The sequence below is a fragment of the Haplochromis burtoni genome, unplaced genomic scaffold (assembly GCF_018398535.1).
Source record: "Haplochromis burtoni strain Fernald_Lab_line unplaced genomic scaffold, NCSU_Asbu1 Contig_44, whole genome shotgun sequence".
In the NCBI taxonomy this organism is placed as follows: domain Eukaryota; kingdom Metazoa; phylum Chordata; class Actinopteri; order Cichliformes; family Cichlidae; genus Haplochromis; species Haplochromis burtoni.
In genome coordinates, this window is record NW_024582405.1 from 1,271,748 (window position 1) to 1,288,419 (window position 16,672).

The 16,672-nt window shown below is 41.3% G+C and overlaps 1 protein-coding gene across 27 annotated transcripts in view; it reads left to right on the forward strand.

Moving 5' to 3' along the window:
- The window catches only part of celf2 (cugbp, Elav-like family member 2), a 236,789-nt gene that overhangs the window by 175,259 nt on the left and 44,858 nt on the right, over positions 1–16,672 (forward strand). For all 27 annotated transcript variants that reach the window (XM_014333206.2, XM_014333205.2, XM_014333208.2 and 24 more), the window contains 2 exons: positions 3,929–3,977; positions 11,554–11,688. In XM_014333206.2, coding sequence (XP_014188692.1) covers positions 3,929–3,977; positions 11,554–11,688 — 184 coding nt within the window. The remainder of the gene's footprint in view (positions 1–3,928; positions 3,978–11,553; positions 11,689–16,672) is intronic.

Genomic DNA, 16,672 nt, shown 5'->3' on the forward strand with positions numbered 1-16,672 from the left:
CTTTCTTTCTTTCTTTCTTTCTTTCTTTCTTTCTTTCTTTCTTTTTTCTTCTCTTTAGGTCGTAATTTGTCTTTCTTTCTTTTTCTTTTTTCTTTCCTTCTATTATATTATTTTCAGGTTGTTATCTATCTATCGATCTCTTTATTTCTTTAATTCTTCCTTCTGCTTAGGTTCTATTTTTTCCGTTCTTTGTAATTTCTTTGTAATTTTCTTCTCTTTACGTTGTTATCTATCTTTCTAGTTATCTTTTTTCTTTGCTTTATTTCTTGTTTGCATCTTTTCAATTAGTCTTTCTTTCATCTTTTGGTCTTTCTTTTTTCCTTTTCTTCGTTATTTATTTCACACTTTCTTCTCTTTAGTTTGTATTCTTTCTTTCTTACTTTTCCTTATGTTGCTATTTTTTTAAATTTTTATCTTACTTTCTTTTTTCCTACCTTTGTTGTTTCCTTCCTTCCTTTTTTCTAATTTTCTCCTGCTTCTTTATTTCTTTCTCGCTTCATTCTTAGGTTTTTTTTTTGCTTTATTTCTTGCCTTTTTTTTCTTTCTTTGTCTCCTCTTCTATTTGATGATTTTCTTCTCTCTTTCTTTCTGCCTTTTATTGCTACATTGTTTCTTCCTCATTCACCACTCACTGCTCCCATCAGGCAGGTTTGGGAACTAATCAACAGACTAGGTGTGTGTGTGTGTGTGTGTGTGTGTGTGATGTGTGTGTGTGTGTGTGTGTGTGTGTGTGTGTGTGTGTGTGTGTGTTGATGTTGATTTATGTTGTGTGTGTGTGTGTGGGCGTGTTTGTGTGTGTGTGTGTGTGTGCGTTCATCTGGGACAGGTCTGGGAGACGAGGAGGGAGGGGAAAAAAGCAGAGTGAGGATGATAAGGAAGCGAGCAAGAAGGGAGAGAGTTGGGATAAAGGTGTGTGATAGAATTGGAAGATCAAAGCCTTCTGTCACAGCGTGACTGAGCCCAGGGGCGTTATGGGTAAGACGGGGCGCATACACACCCGCACGGACACACACACACATTTATGCACGCTCGCGCAGACACAGACCTACTCACTCACGGCTGGTATTTGACTCTTAGTGTGATTGATACTGGGCTAGATTTGGAGAATCACTGTCATTCGTCTCTCCGCAGATCAAACAGCCACATAATCTCCCATAAAGGAAAGAGAGATGGAGGGAATAAAAAAAGGGACAGAGGAGGAGAGCATGAAGGAGGGCGAGGCGAGGCGAGGGAGGGGGAGCCGTCTCATCTGTGAAGTGTTTTTTTTTTGTTTTGTTTTCCATAAAAGAAGACTCACCACCTAAAAAACCCATCCATCATTCAGCTCCATTAAACTGCTTCTTGGATACATCAGAGAGATATCCAGGATCTAAAAAGACGAGTCTAAATGCAGGCATTAAACCCCATTTACACCTGCTAAAGACGAGCAATCTGTTTCTTAATACTGTGCGTGTGGATAAAGAAAGAAGAAAAAAATCGCAAAATGTAAATACTTACACAATGCACTGCAGTCAGAATGCATCAAGATAAGCCGGGCTGGGTCTTCAGTTGGTCTGGATCATACTGAGATCAAATCAGGTCTAAATGACAGCTGCAGTTTGATCAAGGAAAGAAATCCCTCCAGCAATTTCAAATGTCTTTTTCCTGCTATTCCAGCTGTCTCATGCAAGCCAGTCGACAACCTAAAGGCAGCCAAAAGCCAAAGAAGGATGTGCAGGACAGTTTACTTTGAACTGGGGCCAACCTTGTGTGCAGTAAGATCCAACGTTAATCCAAGCAGAATCAGTGCAATAAGAATGACTGTTAACAGAAAGGCCTAATGCGAAAGTATGTAATCAGATCACAACTTAAACCACTTCCTAACTGACAGGTCGGCGATCTGTCAGAGCTCTAGCATGTGATAAGCTTTTTAATGTATCTCTCAGTTGAGTGGTTAAAATATGTCTTTGTGGGAAAAACAGTTGAGAAATGATACCTCAAAAAAAGACTGTGCTAGAAAAACAGCAATGACTGGAAGTCCAGTTCAGTTCTATGACTACGTGGGTCCCGGGCAGGCTTCAGCTTTGGTTTTGTGGCAGGTGGCTCTTCCTTGACCCCTGCTGTGTCCAGCCTTTGGCTCTGACCCTGGAAATCAATTTTAGCCAGATGTTCAGCTGGTGTAAAGCTTATAAAGTTTGAGATGCCTTTGGTGTCTGTGGTGTGTGGCACACAACATGGTACTAGCCCAACCTATCACATATGGACAACTGTTCAGGAACCCTTGGCGTAACATTTATATGCACTGGGTAGTTTTGTAATTTTAACCCAAAGCTCTTTTTTTAATACCAACCAAGCTGTTTTTGGTGCCTACCCTTTAACACAGCAAGTAAAATCAAAAGTAAAAATAAGGTTAAAAAAAAGAATGTCCAGTCTGCCTGCAGTGGGCTCTTTTACCAGATGGAGGCAGTGTATAAGGTATTTGGTACAACCGGGCTGTGGGTCACTCTTCTAACTTCCAACATACAAAGTAAAACTGAGTGTTTAAAAAAACATAAAGAGTCCACAGCAGTCACTGTCACAGCTTTTTATGCTGAACTTCTCGATCTATGAAGACACATCACCACTTCCAAAACCTTGGAGGACCCTCTCATCGCCCCTTGTCCGAAAAGAAGCTTGTACACAAACAGACACATTTGTGGGATGATAACGTTCGGTTAACGAGGACTTGGTCTCTCCTTAAAAACAGTGCAAAAGACAATTTGGGATCTTTAATGCCATTAGTTTCTGATAGACACCACTGGGATGAGAATCCATTGAACAGTCAGGCCCAAGCCTGGTCTAGAGTCATATGTTGTACAGGAAATCATCCATGTCTGATGAGTTGAAAATCCTCCGGTTTTAAAGAGGGGTGGTGCTGTAGAGCGAGCAGGAGACAGGAAACATGATACCCTTTGACCAATTCTGCTCTAATGTCAGACTTCATACTTCAGATCTAGCAGAGTAATATCTCTTACCATCTGAACCATGAAGCAGGTTAGGAAGCCTGAAACATAATGTCCTCTCCAGCTGATCGTGCATCAACGTTATCATATACAGTACAACCCCGTGCAAGGATTGAGTTCATGTCTGTAAACCAAAGTGAGTCAGTGATTTGTGGAAATAAACTCTTTTTAGGTCTTTCTTCTGTGACAGTGACAGACAAATAACAATGCTGAAATATTCCAAATATTGAAAGGTTATGTTTATATGCTAATGTCTCTCAGTGTGCAGCGCACCAGCACCAGCATTTTTCATGCTGGCGGTCATCTGGCCGACTATTGTATGAAGCTTTTATCTCCACAATAATCAGTTGCAGTTGTTGAAGTGAGTGAGCGGACTTCTTGCAAGCAAACTGTTATCTTCCATGTGTTTATGTCCCTGGGTAGTTATTTCTAAGCGATTTAGAAATGTCAAGCAGAAAACCTCTTGCTCTTCTTCTTCCTCCTCTTCTTTTTGGGGCTTCTTCCTCTTTTATTTACTTCTCGGTTTTTGCTGATGTGCATCCTCCTTGTACTTTCCCATGCTCTGGCTCTTGCATGTGGTCTCATTTCTGTCCTTCCTCTTGCCCTCTTGACCCCTATATCTTCATCTCCTCCTCGTGTTTTCTGGCATTTGCTGGAGAAAACCGGTTTAGATGCTCTACCGCCGCCCTCCGGAGCTGAGCGGCGTACTGTGTCTCACACAGATTTCTATCTGCTGTGGGAAAACCAAAGCAATTGCCGCCATATTTCTTATCTGACAAAAGCATCTCTATAAAACATGTGTAATTAACAGAGTATGAAATCCTCTTGGGATTTCATTTGGATGTGAAGAGACAAAGTGAATTGCAGCATTCGTCATATTGTGTTTTGGGGCATGTGTACCGATATTTGATGAGGTGTTTTTTTGTCCTTGTTTTCTGTCTCTACAGATGCACCACCCTATTCAGATGAAACCTGCAGACAGTGAGAAATCTAATGGTGAGTGGCACTGCACACATGCACAGTGACAGACCCATCAATATCACATACACACATACACATGCATGCATGCATCAATAGCCTTTTTCGAATTTTGCTTGGTAATGGCTATCTCTGCTTGATTGGCAGACAGCACGGGGGACTCGGGGAAAAGATTGAAACATAGAGCAGAGGAGAGAAAGGGGGTGGGATGGGGCAATACTGATATATATAAATATATTTTTCTATGTGGGATGAATTATTAAGGTGGTTCATAAGGAGGTCAGTGAAAGTTGAATCGTTTTGGCCTCGTTGTGAACCGGCCTCTCTCCCCTGTGGCTGCTCACTCATACAAACATGTTGTATGCACTCTCCTCTTGCCACACACGCTCTCCCTAATGCATCTATTACACACACACGCGCGCGCGTGCATGCACACAAGCAGTGTCGCACACCCTCGTCCTCAGATCACCCCGTTCCCAAACTACATACCGCAGATCCAGCTCTGAATTGATTTCCTATACCGAGCCTCATCCTCCATTCCTTCTCATTCAAAGAGGAAGCTGTTGGACAGTGTGTAATACCAGTGGATGCATCTTTAAAGGGTAGGCCTGCTGTTATCTGTTAGCTCATTTATAAATACTTCATCACTTCTTCTGACGCATTTTGTTGAGCGAAGATGCAGACCTTGAAAAATCAACTCACAAATATGTTATAAGTTAGTTCCTTATTTATTTCCAGACAGTCACTTTACTTCTTACCATTACTCAAACTGTTGGACTCATGTTTAATTCCATTGCTTCAACTGGACGTGAGCTTTCAGTCATGGACAACGATATAACTGCCGTAAAAACAGAAACCTGAAGCTGATAAACACCTATGTCCCACTAAATCCAGGAGGAAATAATTTGGTTTCTTTGCCATAAAACGAACACGTTGATCAAGCAGAAGACATGCTGAAGGAAAACAGTCGAAAGTGTTTGCAAACACAATAGATAGCTAAAGTTATTAATATGAAGTTATGAATGACATTTAGCAACAAATGTGACTATTAGTTAGCAGTTAGCTGCTAGTGACAAGGCCTGATTAACAACTAAAGTTTGGATTAATAGTTAACAAACTGAACAGTAATAGATAAACTCAGGGAAATTGGTCACTAACTATCATAACATAATTACCTGTTCAATTAATTAGTAACAAAAAGTAAAAGCTCCATTGTTTTAATGTTAAGCTAAAGTTATGGGCAGCTAAAATGAATTAAAAAGTCCTGATCCTATTTAAAATGGGTTCAAATGAACTTATTAGGGCGTGATTGTGTAAGGCAGCTGAAAAAAGATGGAGACCGCTGACTTAGGTGCTAAAAACAATCATTGTTTCTCATTTTCCCTTGCAGAGTTTAGCTTTTATGTACTCCAGAGGTCATGTTATTAAATGGCAGGACTCTGGGAAGTTATTTCTAAATAGTCAATCTGACTTTTTTAATTCTTCTTACAGCCCATAGCGGATGTTTTCAGTACCAAATCTGAACTAAACTTGAATGTCAAGCAAAAAAATTTAATAACTCTTTTTTTTTTTTCTTGACATTTTTAAAGTAAATACACTGCTGTGACATTTTGTTCTTCACACTATGAGGTAATAACTCGGGCTTTCCTTACCTTCTCGGTAAATTTACACAAGAGCAGTTATTTTCACACGTTTTGCTGCTCGGACTCCAGCTGCATCAGAAATTAGCGCGACCCAATTTTCGCGGTTCAAAAAAAAGTAAAAACAAGAGTGCAGTTTTGAAAGAAAAAAAACATCTAAGCTTCCTCGGAGATTTGCAGTTTTGCTGGATGAATAACCAGAAGACCCCAATTTGGGGATTTTTTGGTGTGAAATGGTTCCCATTAGAATTATGTAGTGTGGCAGCACATTGGGTATGTGAAAAATCTGGCAAATGAAATTAAAATTATTTAGACAGTTAAGTGAGAAAATGTAGGTTTTTGCAGTTTGGATGAAGTGACCCTTAATGCTGAGTAATTGAGCGGAATTTTGGTTTGGATGAGCTGCCCATTTAAAGCCAGCAATGCTACATTTAATAGCATTTCTCGGACACATGCAGAACTCACATGTACGTTAAATGCAGCTCATTTGCCACAGCAGCATCACAGAGCTTTCCTTCTAGCCTGCCATGTATGTCACTGTCCACTGCAGGGGAGGAGAGCAAAATGACAGCATCTGGGAAGGCAGGGGGAGAAATGCTTATAAAAGCCATCATCCGCTCCACTGAAATATGGCCAAATATCACTTTATAAGAAATAACTGTCAGGGTAAGGATGGTGGAACTTAATAAAGAAGCCGCTGCTCACAGTGGGAATGGTGAAATATAGAGCAGACCATACGTTACACGTCCATCCATTTAACGGTAATGACCTTTAATAAACCCAGTGTTAGATCCGCTGTAACAGTGACGTATGGCTGCGCAGAGCTTTATTAGTTTAGTCAGTGGAGATGGAAGAAGAGAAAGAGACTGAGAGAGATAACAGTATTGGTTAATCTTGTGCATATGTGTGTGGGGTTTTTATTTAACACTTCCCTAAACCTTTGTGATTCTTTCTTCAGCATCTTTTAACTATTTTTGGAGCTCAGCGTGAGGCCAGTTCTGCTCCGATTTATCCCCGAATGCAAAACCGACTCCTGATACATCCCAGAGCCGGCTTTATGAGTCTTATCACCCGCCCGCCTGCCTGTGCGCCTCGTCCGAAAACAGAAACAGTCAATTGTAACGATATCTCCTCTCTTTCTTTCCTATCGACACAGAGTAAATTAATTACATTGCTGTTAGACTTGTGGTAATCTTTCTCTGGAGTGATGCGCGCGCACACACACACACACAAACTGTGTGTACAAAGGAGTTAAAGCTTTTTGAAGCAACACTTATCTTGGCAGCGTATCCCGATGGTTTGTTTTTTAAACACACAAACAATTCAAACAGCAAAATAAACAAGTGCGCTATTGATTTCCCAGAGTGCAACAGACCGCTTATCTCTTTCGCCTCGCGGTAAGAGCTGACAGTTTCCTCATTAAAAATGAATTGGATTAGCATTACATTGAATGCAGCGGGAACACATAAACACACACATGCGCGCATTGTTTCAGCGAATGAATGTGGGTTTCACTCTCAGCCTAATTCGAACTTAACGCCTCGCGCTGGAAAACACACGGGGGCAAGTTTCTCGCCTTCACCTGCAGCCGCCTGCGCCCGTTCCTCGAGATTGCACCGGAGGAAGGAGGGATTGTGTCAGCAGAGGAGATGGAGAGAAATTCACGAGGGAGGAGGAAGGAGGATAGAGGAGGAAGGAGAGGTGGAGGGAGGGAGGAAGGGGGTGAGAGAGGACAGGCTGAAGAGTCTCAGCAAGGAGCCGGTGTTGAAGTGATAATGAGACATTGATCAGAGCCTCACAGATGGCATGATGAAATACATGAACTCTGTCTGTCTTCATCGCTCTCCCACTGTCTTTTTTTCTTTCTTTGACTGTTTCTTTTGATTGCTACATTTTTTTTGTCTCAATCCATTTTTCCACATTTCGCTCTTTTTCATTTTTATCTATTTTTTTATTTTATTTTACTCTTTGTTCTTACCAATCTTTTTTTCCACACATCACTATTTCACAGCATACTCTCCTTGGTATATATATTTAAAAAATGGCTTTGAATGTGATTATCCGTAAACTACACAAAACAGAAACTACCCTCAAGCAAAGAAAATATTGGTCATCTGAAATTGGAACTGCTCTTAAATAAATCAGCAAAGTTTTATGTCCTAACAAAGTCAAGTTAGCCAATTTTTTTACACGATAAAGCGCTGATTGTTGGTTATGAGCTGCTGCGATGTTCACACTCCAGCTATCCATGATTACTTTATTTTGTGGTGTCACTAACTTTGGGGCAGAAATGTTCAGTAAATCGTTAACTTACACCATATCTGAGTTTGGGAGGGTTTAAAGTTGTGAGAACGCTTTCTGAAACACCCAATTCTTTACAGTTAATCCTTCTTTCATCCGGCAAAAGCACGGGATTAAACCAGAAACATAATAGGAGAGAAAAGTGGCAGTCCTAATATGACATCTATGAAAGAAATCTGTAACAGCGCATTTGTCAGCAAACTTTTTAAGCATTTTATTTTAGGAGATTGAAATTAAAGTTATTAGTGCACCCTGGTTTGAAACCGTTCTGTGTGGGTGTTCTCCCAGTGCTTGCATGAGTTCTCTCCCAGTTCTCCAGGTGCTCTGACGTTCTCCCACACTCCGACTACATGCATGTTAGGTTCAGTGGTTGCCCATAGGTGTGGCTGTGAGTGTTAACACACTCTTTCTCTGTGTTAGCCCTGCGATAGACCGACAACCTGCCCAGAGTGTACCCAACCTCTCACCCTGTGACAGCTGGGATAGGCTCTAGCCCCTCTGTGACTCTGAATTGGATAAGCAGTTAATAAATTAAAGTTAATTTCAATAATACTTCGAAATAACTACCTAGGGAAGCATTACCAGTATGGCTGCTGAGTACCCAGACTTGCTTCTCTAAGGACTTTGATTAGCCATGAAGCATTCCTGTGCTTAGGAAATAAGTTCCAGTGATGGCACAGCTAATGGGTAGTGATGTGCGGATCAATCCTGAAATATCAATTCCTTCGATACAATCATTTATGTTCTAGAATCGATTCTCACATTAAAATATCGATATTTTAGTAATTTAGGGTAAATTTGTAGTTTATCATTAACAGGAACACAGTGGAAAGAAACTATAACATTCGGATTGTCTACATTCAAAGGAACTACTTCCTCTTCCGCCTTTCATAGTCATGTGCGAAATACGGCTGTATAAATGTCTGCAGCCCCTTGGTGCGCGCACTCACAACAATGGCTGAGCGTAATTGTGCGGACGTATTTTACCTCCACAAACAGCTGAGACGTGGTTTGCGATACATGTGGCAAAAAAGTGAGGTGTTGTGGCCATACTTGCCAACCTTGAGACCTCCGAATTAGGGAGACATTCAAAAGGGCTGTTGGGGGGAGGGGGGTGATAAATACATTTTACAGTGATTTATCGGATAAAATACAGCAGGGGTGTCCAAATTCAGAGGCTTCCACCTGACAACCCGGCCTTCGCGGTCTAAAGAAAGCCGGGTAGTACAGCACGAGCTCCCTCGGTGGAGTGAAACAGCCGTCTGCTCCGTGCCATCTAAAATATAACCGGGCGCTGACTTAAACTCTCGACCGTCTCACACTTCTGTTTAATCATTTTCGGTTTGACGTTTATTCAGCTGTGTGAAAACCCCGGAGGAACCCTCCCGAGGGATTAATAAAGTAAAATTTAATTTAATCTAATCTAATACATTTAATCTCAGCCAAACCAATTTACTCACAAACAAATAAAACACTGAAAAAGCCAAACAACAACATTTTTAAGTTATCAAAGTGACTTATATATCATGTTTAACCCGAGTAGTGAAAGGCCGCGGGGGTTTGAAGACGATGTGTCGGCTCAGATATTTGAAGTTTACACAGCTACGTTCTCACCTGAAAACATGTTAAAAGTTTTTTTGCGACGCAGAAAGAGAAATAAGAGTAGGCTAATATTAAAACTAAGCAGCTGCCGTCATTGTTGGAAACTGGAATTGGCTGGGCCGCACTATGAATTCTGCGATATGGTTTTTTCAATTTTGTTGTCCGGGTGGAAAATCGGGAGAAATTCGGGAGAATGGTGGCTCCGGGAGATTTCTGGGAGGGGCAGTGAAATTCGGGATTCTCCCGGAAAAATCGGGAGGGTTGTGGCAACATCACTAACCTTGTCAAACACCTCAGAGTAAATCATATCACAGAATATGACGAGCGTATATTGAGACGAACTGAAGAGGAGGAGAGGGACAGGTGCTGCTAGGGCGAGACAGACGTCTCTCACGGAGTCCTTTAGTGCTGCAGGCAGGCAAGGTGTGTCAAAGTAAACACATCAGGTTTTTTATTTCTGTATGATGAACTCTGCATTATTAAGTGATAAGAACAAGTAATCTGATGTCCTGTAATCATTATGATGCTATAATTTGAGATACAATAAATAAAATGTTTTTGTATAAAGTATCGGATCAGTATCGTCGATACCACCCTGAATATTACTTGGATCGGATTGGAAAGGAAATCAGTGGTATCGCACATCACTAGTAATGAGTCAGTCAAACCGGAGGTTATAACCCAAGGGCTCGTTTTTAAGCCCCACCCACTATCCAGCATGTAATCCATGCAGTGTTGCCAACTTAGCGACTTTGTCGCTATATTTAGCGAGTTTTCAGACCCCCTTAGCAACTTTTTTTCTAAAAAGCGACTAGCGACAAATCTGGTGACTTATTCTGGTATTATTGGAGACTTATTTATGACGACGTTTTGACGTGAAAACGCGTATCGCTCTTACTCTCAACAAGCAGCGGTGCTGCCTTGGGCACCTCACCCATGCCAAAGCGCTCACAGGCGGAGGATAGTCCTCCCCCAGCTGCTATCAGGGCAAGAGACGTTCACACCTGTGCGTCCAAACGGCAAATGAATCGCGCATGAGCGAAGCCGCTGCTCCCGCACTGACTGTAACGCAGTCAGTTCTTCCTTTACTCTTATGCTGTTTTGTGGATCACAAGATTTAAAACTACTTATAAACACACACTCTCACACACAAAGTAACTCCACCAGAGTGCCAATTTCGGGTCACTTTTGCTGGTCCAGGCCTGGATAAAGAAGCAGGGTTGGAATTGTGACATTAAAAACAATAATTGCTAAAAGAAATTTAATTTGTAGTTCTAAATACATTCAAACTGCATTTAGGACGTTTTTTACTCACTTTATGTCTCTTCCACGATGTTATTTCTCTCTCCAACAGCATAGGTTACAATTACATTAGCATGGCCAATTATGCAAATTAGGCGATGACGTCATTTAGCGACTTCTAGCAACTTTTAGGACAGCCAATAGCGATTTTCCTTACTGAGGAGTTGGCAACACTGAATCCATATGGCGTATAGGGACTTTGAACCCCACTCTCCCCGGTGATAGTACTCTGATGAATCCACTTTTTTTGTCTAATGACCAAAACTAAAAGAAATTTGCCTACACCAGCTTTAAAGTACTTATTTGCTTTCACAACAAACACTGAAAACACTTAAATGCCTGGATAATAAATATAAAGCTAGTAGCAGCTCATTAGCTCAGCATCAAGAAAAACCCCTCAAACTATTCTGGATGCAACAGGCTTTATGACTAAGTGAGTTTTGTCTTATATAACATTTGGGTTAAGGCCATAATTTACAATAAAACCCAAAGTTCAACAGATTAAGCTTTCAAACTGTGTTTTTTTTTCCTTTATGCCATGTTTTTATCTGCTTTAGAAGCCCATTACAGTTATGTCAGAGTGGTTTTCTTAGAGGGCACCTGAGGTCTTTTCTGATTAAAAGAGTGAAATAGGTATTAAGGAAATGTTTAAAGTCATTTGAGAGGAACACAGCATTAACTCTGGCATGCACAGAGTGTTAATGTCATAAAATCTCTTCATTCATCTTGTTTCTCGGTTCTCCTTACAGCCGTGGAAGACAGGAAGTTGTTCATCGGCATGGTGTCGAAGAAGTGCAACGAGAACGACATCCGGGTCATGTTCTCTGCGTTTGGACAGATCGAGGAATGCCGAATCCTCCGAGGACCCGACGGGCTCAGCAGAGGTACCTGTCCCTCTGACTCACTTCGATCCAGACTTGATGTTCCTCATGTGAACATTAACACCTGCGTGGCCTCCAGCAGCTACAGTTCATTGCATTAACTTGTGTAATGACTCAAAAGTGTTTACCTCGAAATTTTGTGATAAGAGTTGACTGGTTGAAGACAGGTTCTGAAAAACTGACTTGAAAAAGTTCCCAACCGCTTTAATGTTTTGCAGTTTATTGTTATTTGCCTGCTTAAAAGCATTTGTGCTGCACAGGAAGCTGCTCATTTACACCTTCTCAGCCATTTTTCACTTCACTGTCTACCTCTGGAAGTATTTTCCGAGCTGTCAGTGTTGCAAGAAAAAGACTGCTTACTTAAAACTGCGGTAATTATTATATAAAAACTTTTTGGGGTCATAAATATTTCCCCTGCAAATCAGCAGTATAGAAAAATGAGCCTTTCATTGCGCATAATGTGCCCGTGCCTATTAAATTAGATTTCCCCATTTACCTGAAATAGTATTTTAATGTTGTGATCAAGCTGCACACCTGACAGAACCAACAATAAATGTTTGTGTGTGTAGGCTTGATTTTCTAATTGAAAGTCAGCCTTGAGCCATTCATTGTCTTCGGCAAGTGGAAGTGCGCTCTGTCCTTTTTTATTCTGAGTGGTTCAGAAGATGGTTATCGAATGGTTCGCCAAAATAAAATCAATTATTAGCCATCAAAGGTCTGCAGTGGAAGAGCTCTGTGCAGGTCATAAAGACGTCAAAGGCCATTTTAGAGCTCATATTATCAGGTTTTATTGGTTTGATAGATACTGCAGAAATTCTAGTGATAATAATAAGCAATAGAATGAGAGCAGAAATAATTAAAGCTGAAGCTGGAGCAGGGCTCTCAAAAGGCTCCGCTAGTTTATCCACTTAATGGATGTATAGGGGCATCAAGTTGTGGTTTAAAGGTTATTTTATTTTCTGCATATTACAAGATAAAATTATTCTAGATTAGCTGGTGTTGTATGTATTAGCTGTTGGACACAAGGCGGAGGATGAGAGAGGTGCAAACCATCGACTGTATATAAAGTATACAGACTAATTCTGAACTTCCTGTTCTTAAAGCGTCAGCATCAGCTACCATACTTTTGGTTTTTGGATCCAAAAGTGACCATACTTGGATGAAAGTGAGGAGCGTTACACCATCTGCCAGTGCAAACAAGCTTGGTTAGCTTTACCTGCATAGGCGCAAACACCTGCTAATAACTGCTAAGTATCAACTAAGAATTTTACTCATTAGAACAGAAGCACAAATTCCCAAATAAAAACTCATAGATATAGTCAGATAATCCCATTTCAAAGAGGTCCTAAAAGCACATGAAGCCCACTTTAATTATTCTTATTAATAGAGGTTAAGCCTCGAGACAGTTAGCAGAGACAACTAGCAGACAACAGCAGCTAGAGCCCTAATTTTAAGCTTTAACAAACAGGTGAGTTATAGAAAATCATAGCCACGGTACAGTTGTTTGTTGAAGAGAAAAAATATCTGAAGTCACCAAAAAGAGTTTCCGCTGAAAGGTTGCCGTAAAGTTGGGGATTTTACCATTGAAGTCTGTTGGGATTGAGAGTACTAAAAAAGGAACCACATTTATGTATAGATATCTGTTTATAGAAATTAAATGAGTGCAACAAGCCCAGTATACCTTATATGCCTAATACAGCACAGCCTTTGTATCAGATTCTGTTTTCAACCAACTGCTTCTTCCTAAATGTTTTCCTTCGAGGTCTTAAAAGAGTCATTTTAAGAAGTCAATGCAAATGAACTGGAGCAACATCTCGAGGCTGCTGTGGCCACCACTGTGAATACATGCTTCTCCTCTTTCGCTCTATATACCCCCCACCCCCATTCTTTCTTCTCCCCTTCTTGCTCTGTCAGCTTCATCCCCAAACATCCCCTCTCCCACTCCTCCTTCTCGCCTCCTAACCTCTGTTCATATCCTCCACCTTCCCTGCTGTTCCGGTTTACCCTGTCCATGAGCCAGTCCTAAGCTCTGTGCTTCCATTGCAGAGCAGTGGGAATTTTCAAATCCGCTGTCCAAATCGGGACGTGAGTTGCTGCTTTGTTGGCTTTGTAGTGTTGAAATAAAAGGATTGGTTATGTTTTGCGTAGCAAAACAAAATGTTAATTTTAAAGCACTTTCATAATTTTACTGCAACTGTATTTACTTTTTTTTGACTTGATAAGTCTATGAGACGAAGACCCCACTTTATTACATCAGTATACGAGTTTATGTTAGGTTATGTGATCGACAGGTTTCTCAGTCAAATCCACCTTGTGCTCGTTGCTAGTTTCAAAAGTCACTGCTCTGCTCAAGGCGTATGCAGCACACCATAGCTACATTGATCTTTTATCTTCAGTGAATGATCTTACAGTTATTTGATACCAGTCTCAGTTACTGTTGACATAAATCACTTGTTGAACCAAATTTGAGTCCAGTATCAAACTGATATTGAGGAAAGCCTGCCCTCAAATTTAGAATTTCAAGCAAATTATGGTTATTACTGGCAGTTCACATGAAACCCTTGTAATACCAGCCATTTCCCTTTCATTTTTTTTCAGTTGGTGAGGTGCTGATTTGGCCATTCGGGGACTTGGCGGGAGTCATAGAGCAGTAATGAAAAAGTAACACGGCCATAAAAGAAAAGAAAAACGTTTTTATGACTCTGAATGTGGCAACATCTCCAATTCAGTTGATTTGGAGAAAGGTATGAGCTGCCTCCACAGCAAAATAGCAAATTCCTGGCGAGTTTCCTTCGTAATTGGCACACTCTTGGTGCTCTTCTCAAAGTGCTCCAGGGCTGCTTTTAAAGAAAAGAAATGGACCTATTAACCAGGTGTCAAATCATTCAGATCAGTCAGCTGCTGGGTGTGACAGGTGTGTTCTGTAGGTCCGTGTTTCAAGACATATGAGCAGATATGATAATCATCTATCAATCTATTTTTAGCTGTGTTACCTATCTAAATAATCATCATCAACCATTTCTTCCCACAAGCACACACCTGCCTCCCCTCACGGCTCATTTCAAACATCCTCCCAGTATACCCTACCTCCCCCTTCCCTGCCCCTTTGTGGTTTCTATGTGCTGAGGAGATGGAGGGGCTTTTTGCGAATCTCTGTCCTTCTATTCTTCCTCCTTCTGTCACGGGAGCTGTCGCTGTCATCGTCACGCAGGTTCAGTGTGGTTATGTTGGTGATATATACTTTTCTGTGGCTGTTGAATGTTATGGATGTTTTATTGTTGACTCGAGTCTGATCTTCCTCCTTTTCTTCTGAAGGTTGTCTCCATCTTGAGTCTTTGCCTGAAACCACACTACTCAAACTCCCATGTTCCTCTGCTTCTGCGAACAACACGGCCCTCCCCGTCTCTATATTCACCCTGGCTGTCCTAGAATCCGTTCTTGCATCAATTTGTCCTCTTTTTCTCAGACATCCCACACCGGCCTCCTTCCCTCCCTTCCCTGTTTCCTTCTTCCATCCCTCTTCAGCTCCTCTCTTTTGTCCTCATGAATATTTTAGATGCAATGGCCAAATCCTTGCTTCTGTGGAACTAATATAAACCACTTAGTCGAAAAGGAAATACTGTTAGTCCAGCTTGGTCTTGGCTAGTAAACAAACACCCCTAACCAGGTTGGAAATAAATAGGCCTTTACGGATTTCTGTGTGCCTGCAACTCCCAGGGGCCCTCAGTCCCACGTAGCATCGCTGCTGAGGTCCTATTAAATCTCGATATCAATCAGAAGAGCGCTCCACCATCCCGCTATTAATAAAATATGGATCACACCACCAGTGGATGGCTGGGCCTGGGGAGCTACCCTACTTTCATTAAAGGACTGTTTGGTTCTCCACTGACGACAGAATGCGGCCCGTGAGGTATTTTTAGCGCTCGAGCCACGTCCCATCTCTGTGCTTCGAAAAATAAGACATGCACCAACCAGCCAGAAAGTATGGCTTCGACTCTAAGCGTTTCTTTTTTCATTAACAGCTTCGACATTAATGAATCAGTGTGCAGGCGCAGTGGAATTCCTTATTTAGAAGCTTTGGCTTCAAGCTGCAGAAACGGGCTAAAGATAGAAATGTTTCTTTGCGGATGAAAAGCATCCTGTCTGACAGTTGGAGACAAACTGATGAGTCTCCTTTCGGTGACAGCCGATGATGTTGTAGCTGACCGGTTTTATAAATAGAGTCAGGACCTATCAGGACCAGTCTGGAGGGCTAACCCAAATGGATGCCCCCTGCAGAACTGATCTAGTTCTGGGGCATTACTTCTCTGCAGAGGATGGAGGCAGCCTCCTGGAAAATAAGCAGTTAAATGGCAGATTGTGGCCCACCTAAAATAGACAGTCCCCTGAATAAATCGAAAAATGACCCCTTTTTGTATGTCCTATCTTCAGTGCTACCACTTAGCACAGCAGCCCTGGCACTGCAAAGGACGCATCAAATGTTTACTAGGTCAGAGCTTCAGTCTCTTTTTTATCACCTTCTTGCCTCTTTAATGTTAAGCAACCAAGGTAGTTTCACATAAAAGGTGATTGAACTCTATCTTCCAGTTGGCAGTGACAGAAAAGAAAAAGGAAAGGTCAATAGGTTTCATATAAGATCAGAGACAGGTCTGCATAACCAATAGGAACAATCATTTTGAAAATTGAACACAGAAGATGTTGATTTGAGTGCTCGGATGATAAAAACTGTTCAAGTGTATTTCTTTCAATTCTAAAGTTGTTCTCACTAAAGACCAAGGCTCATTCTTCTTGACAGCCATCACTTAAACTTCTCATTCTATTCAGAAAATGGTGTAGACTATAAAAACTGAATCTTCAATACTGTGGCCTCAGTTGATATGTTCAGTTAACACAGTCTGAACCTCTAACAGGAGACCCGGTAAACTTTTTGAGTGCTATAATTTCTGCTTTTATCATGTGTTAATATAATAGGTTTGGCAACCACGCC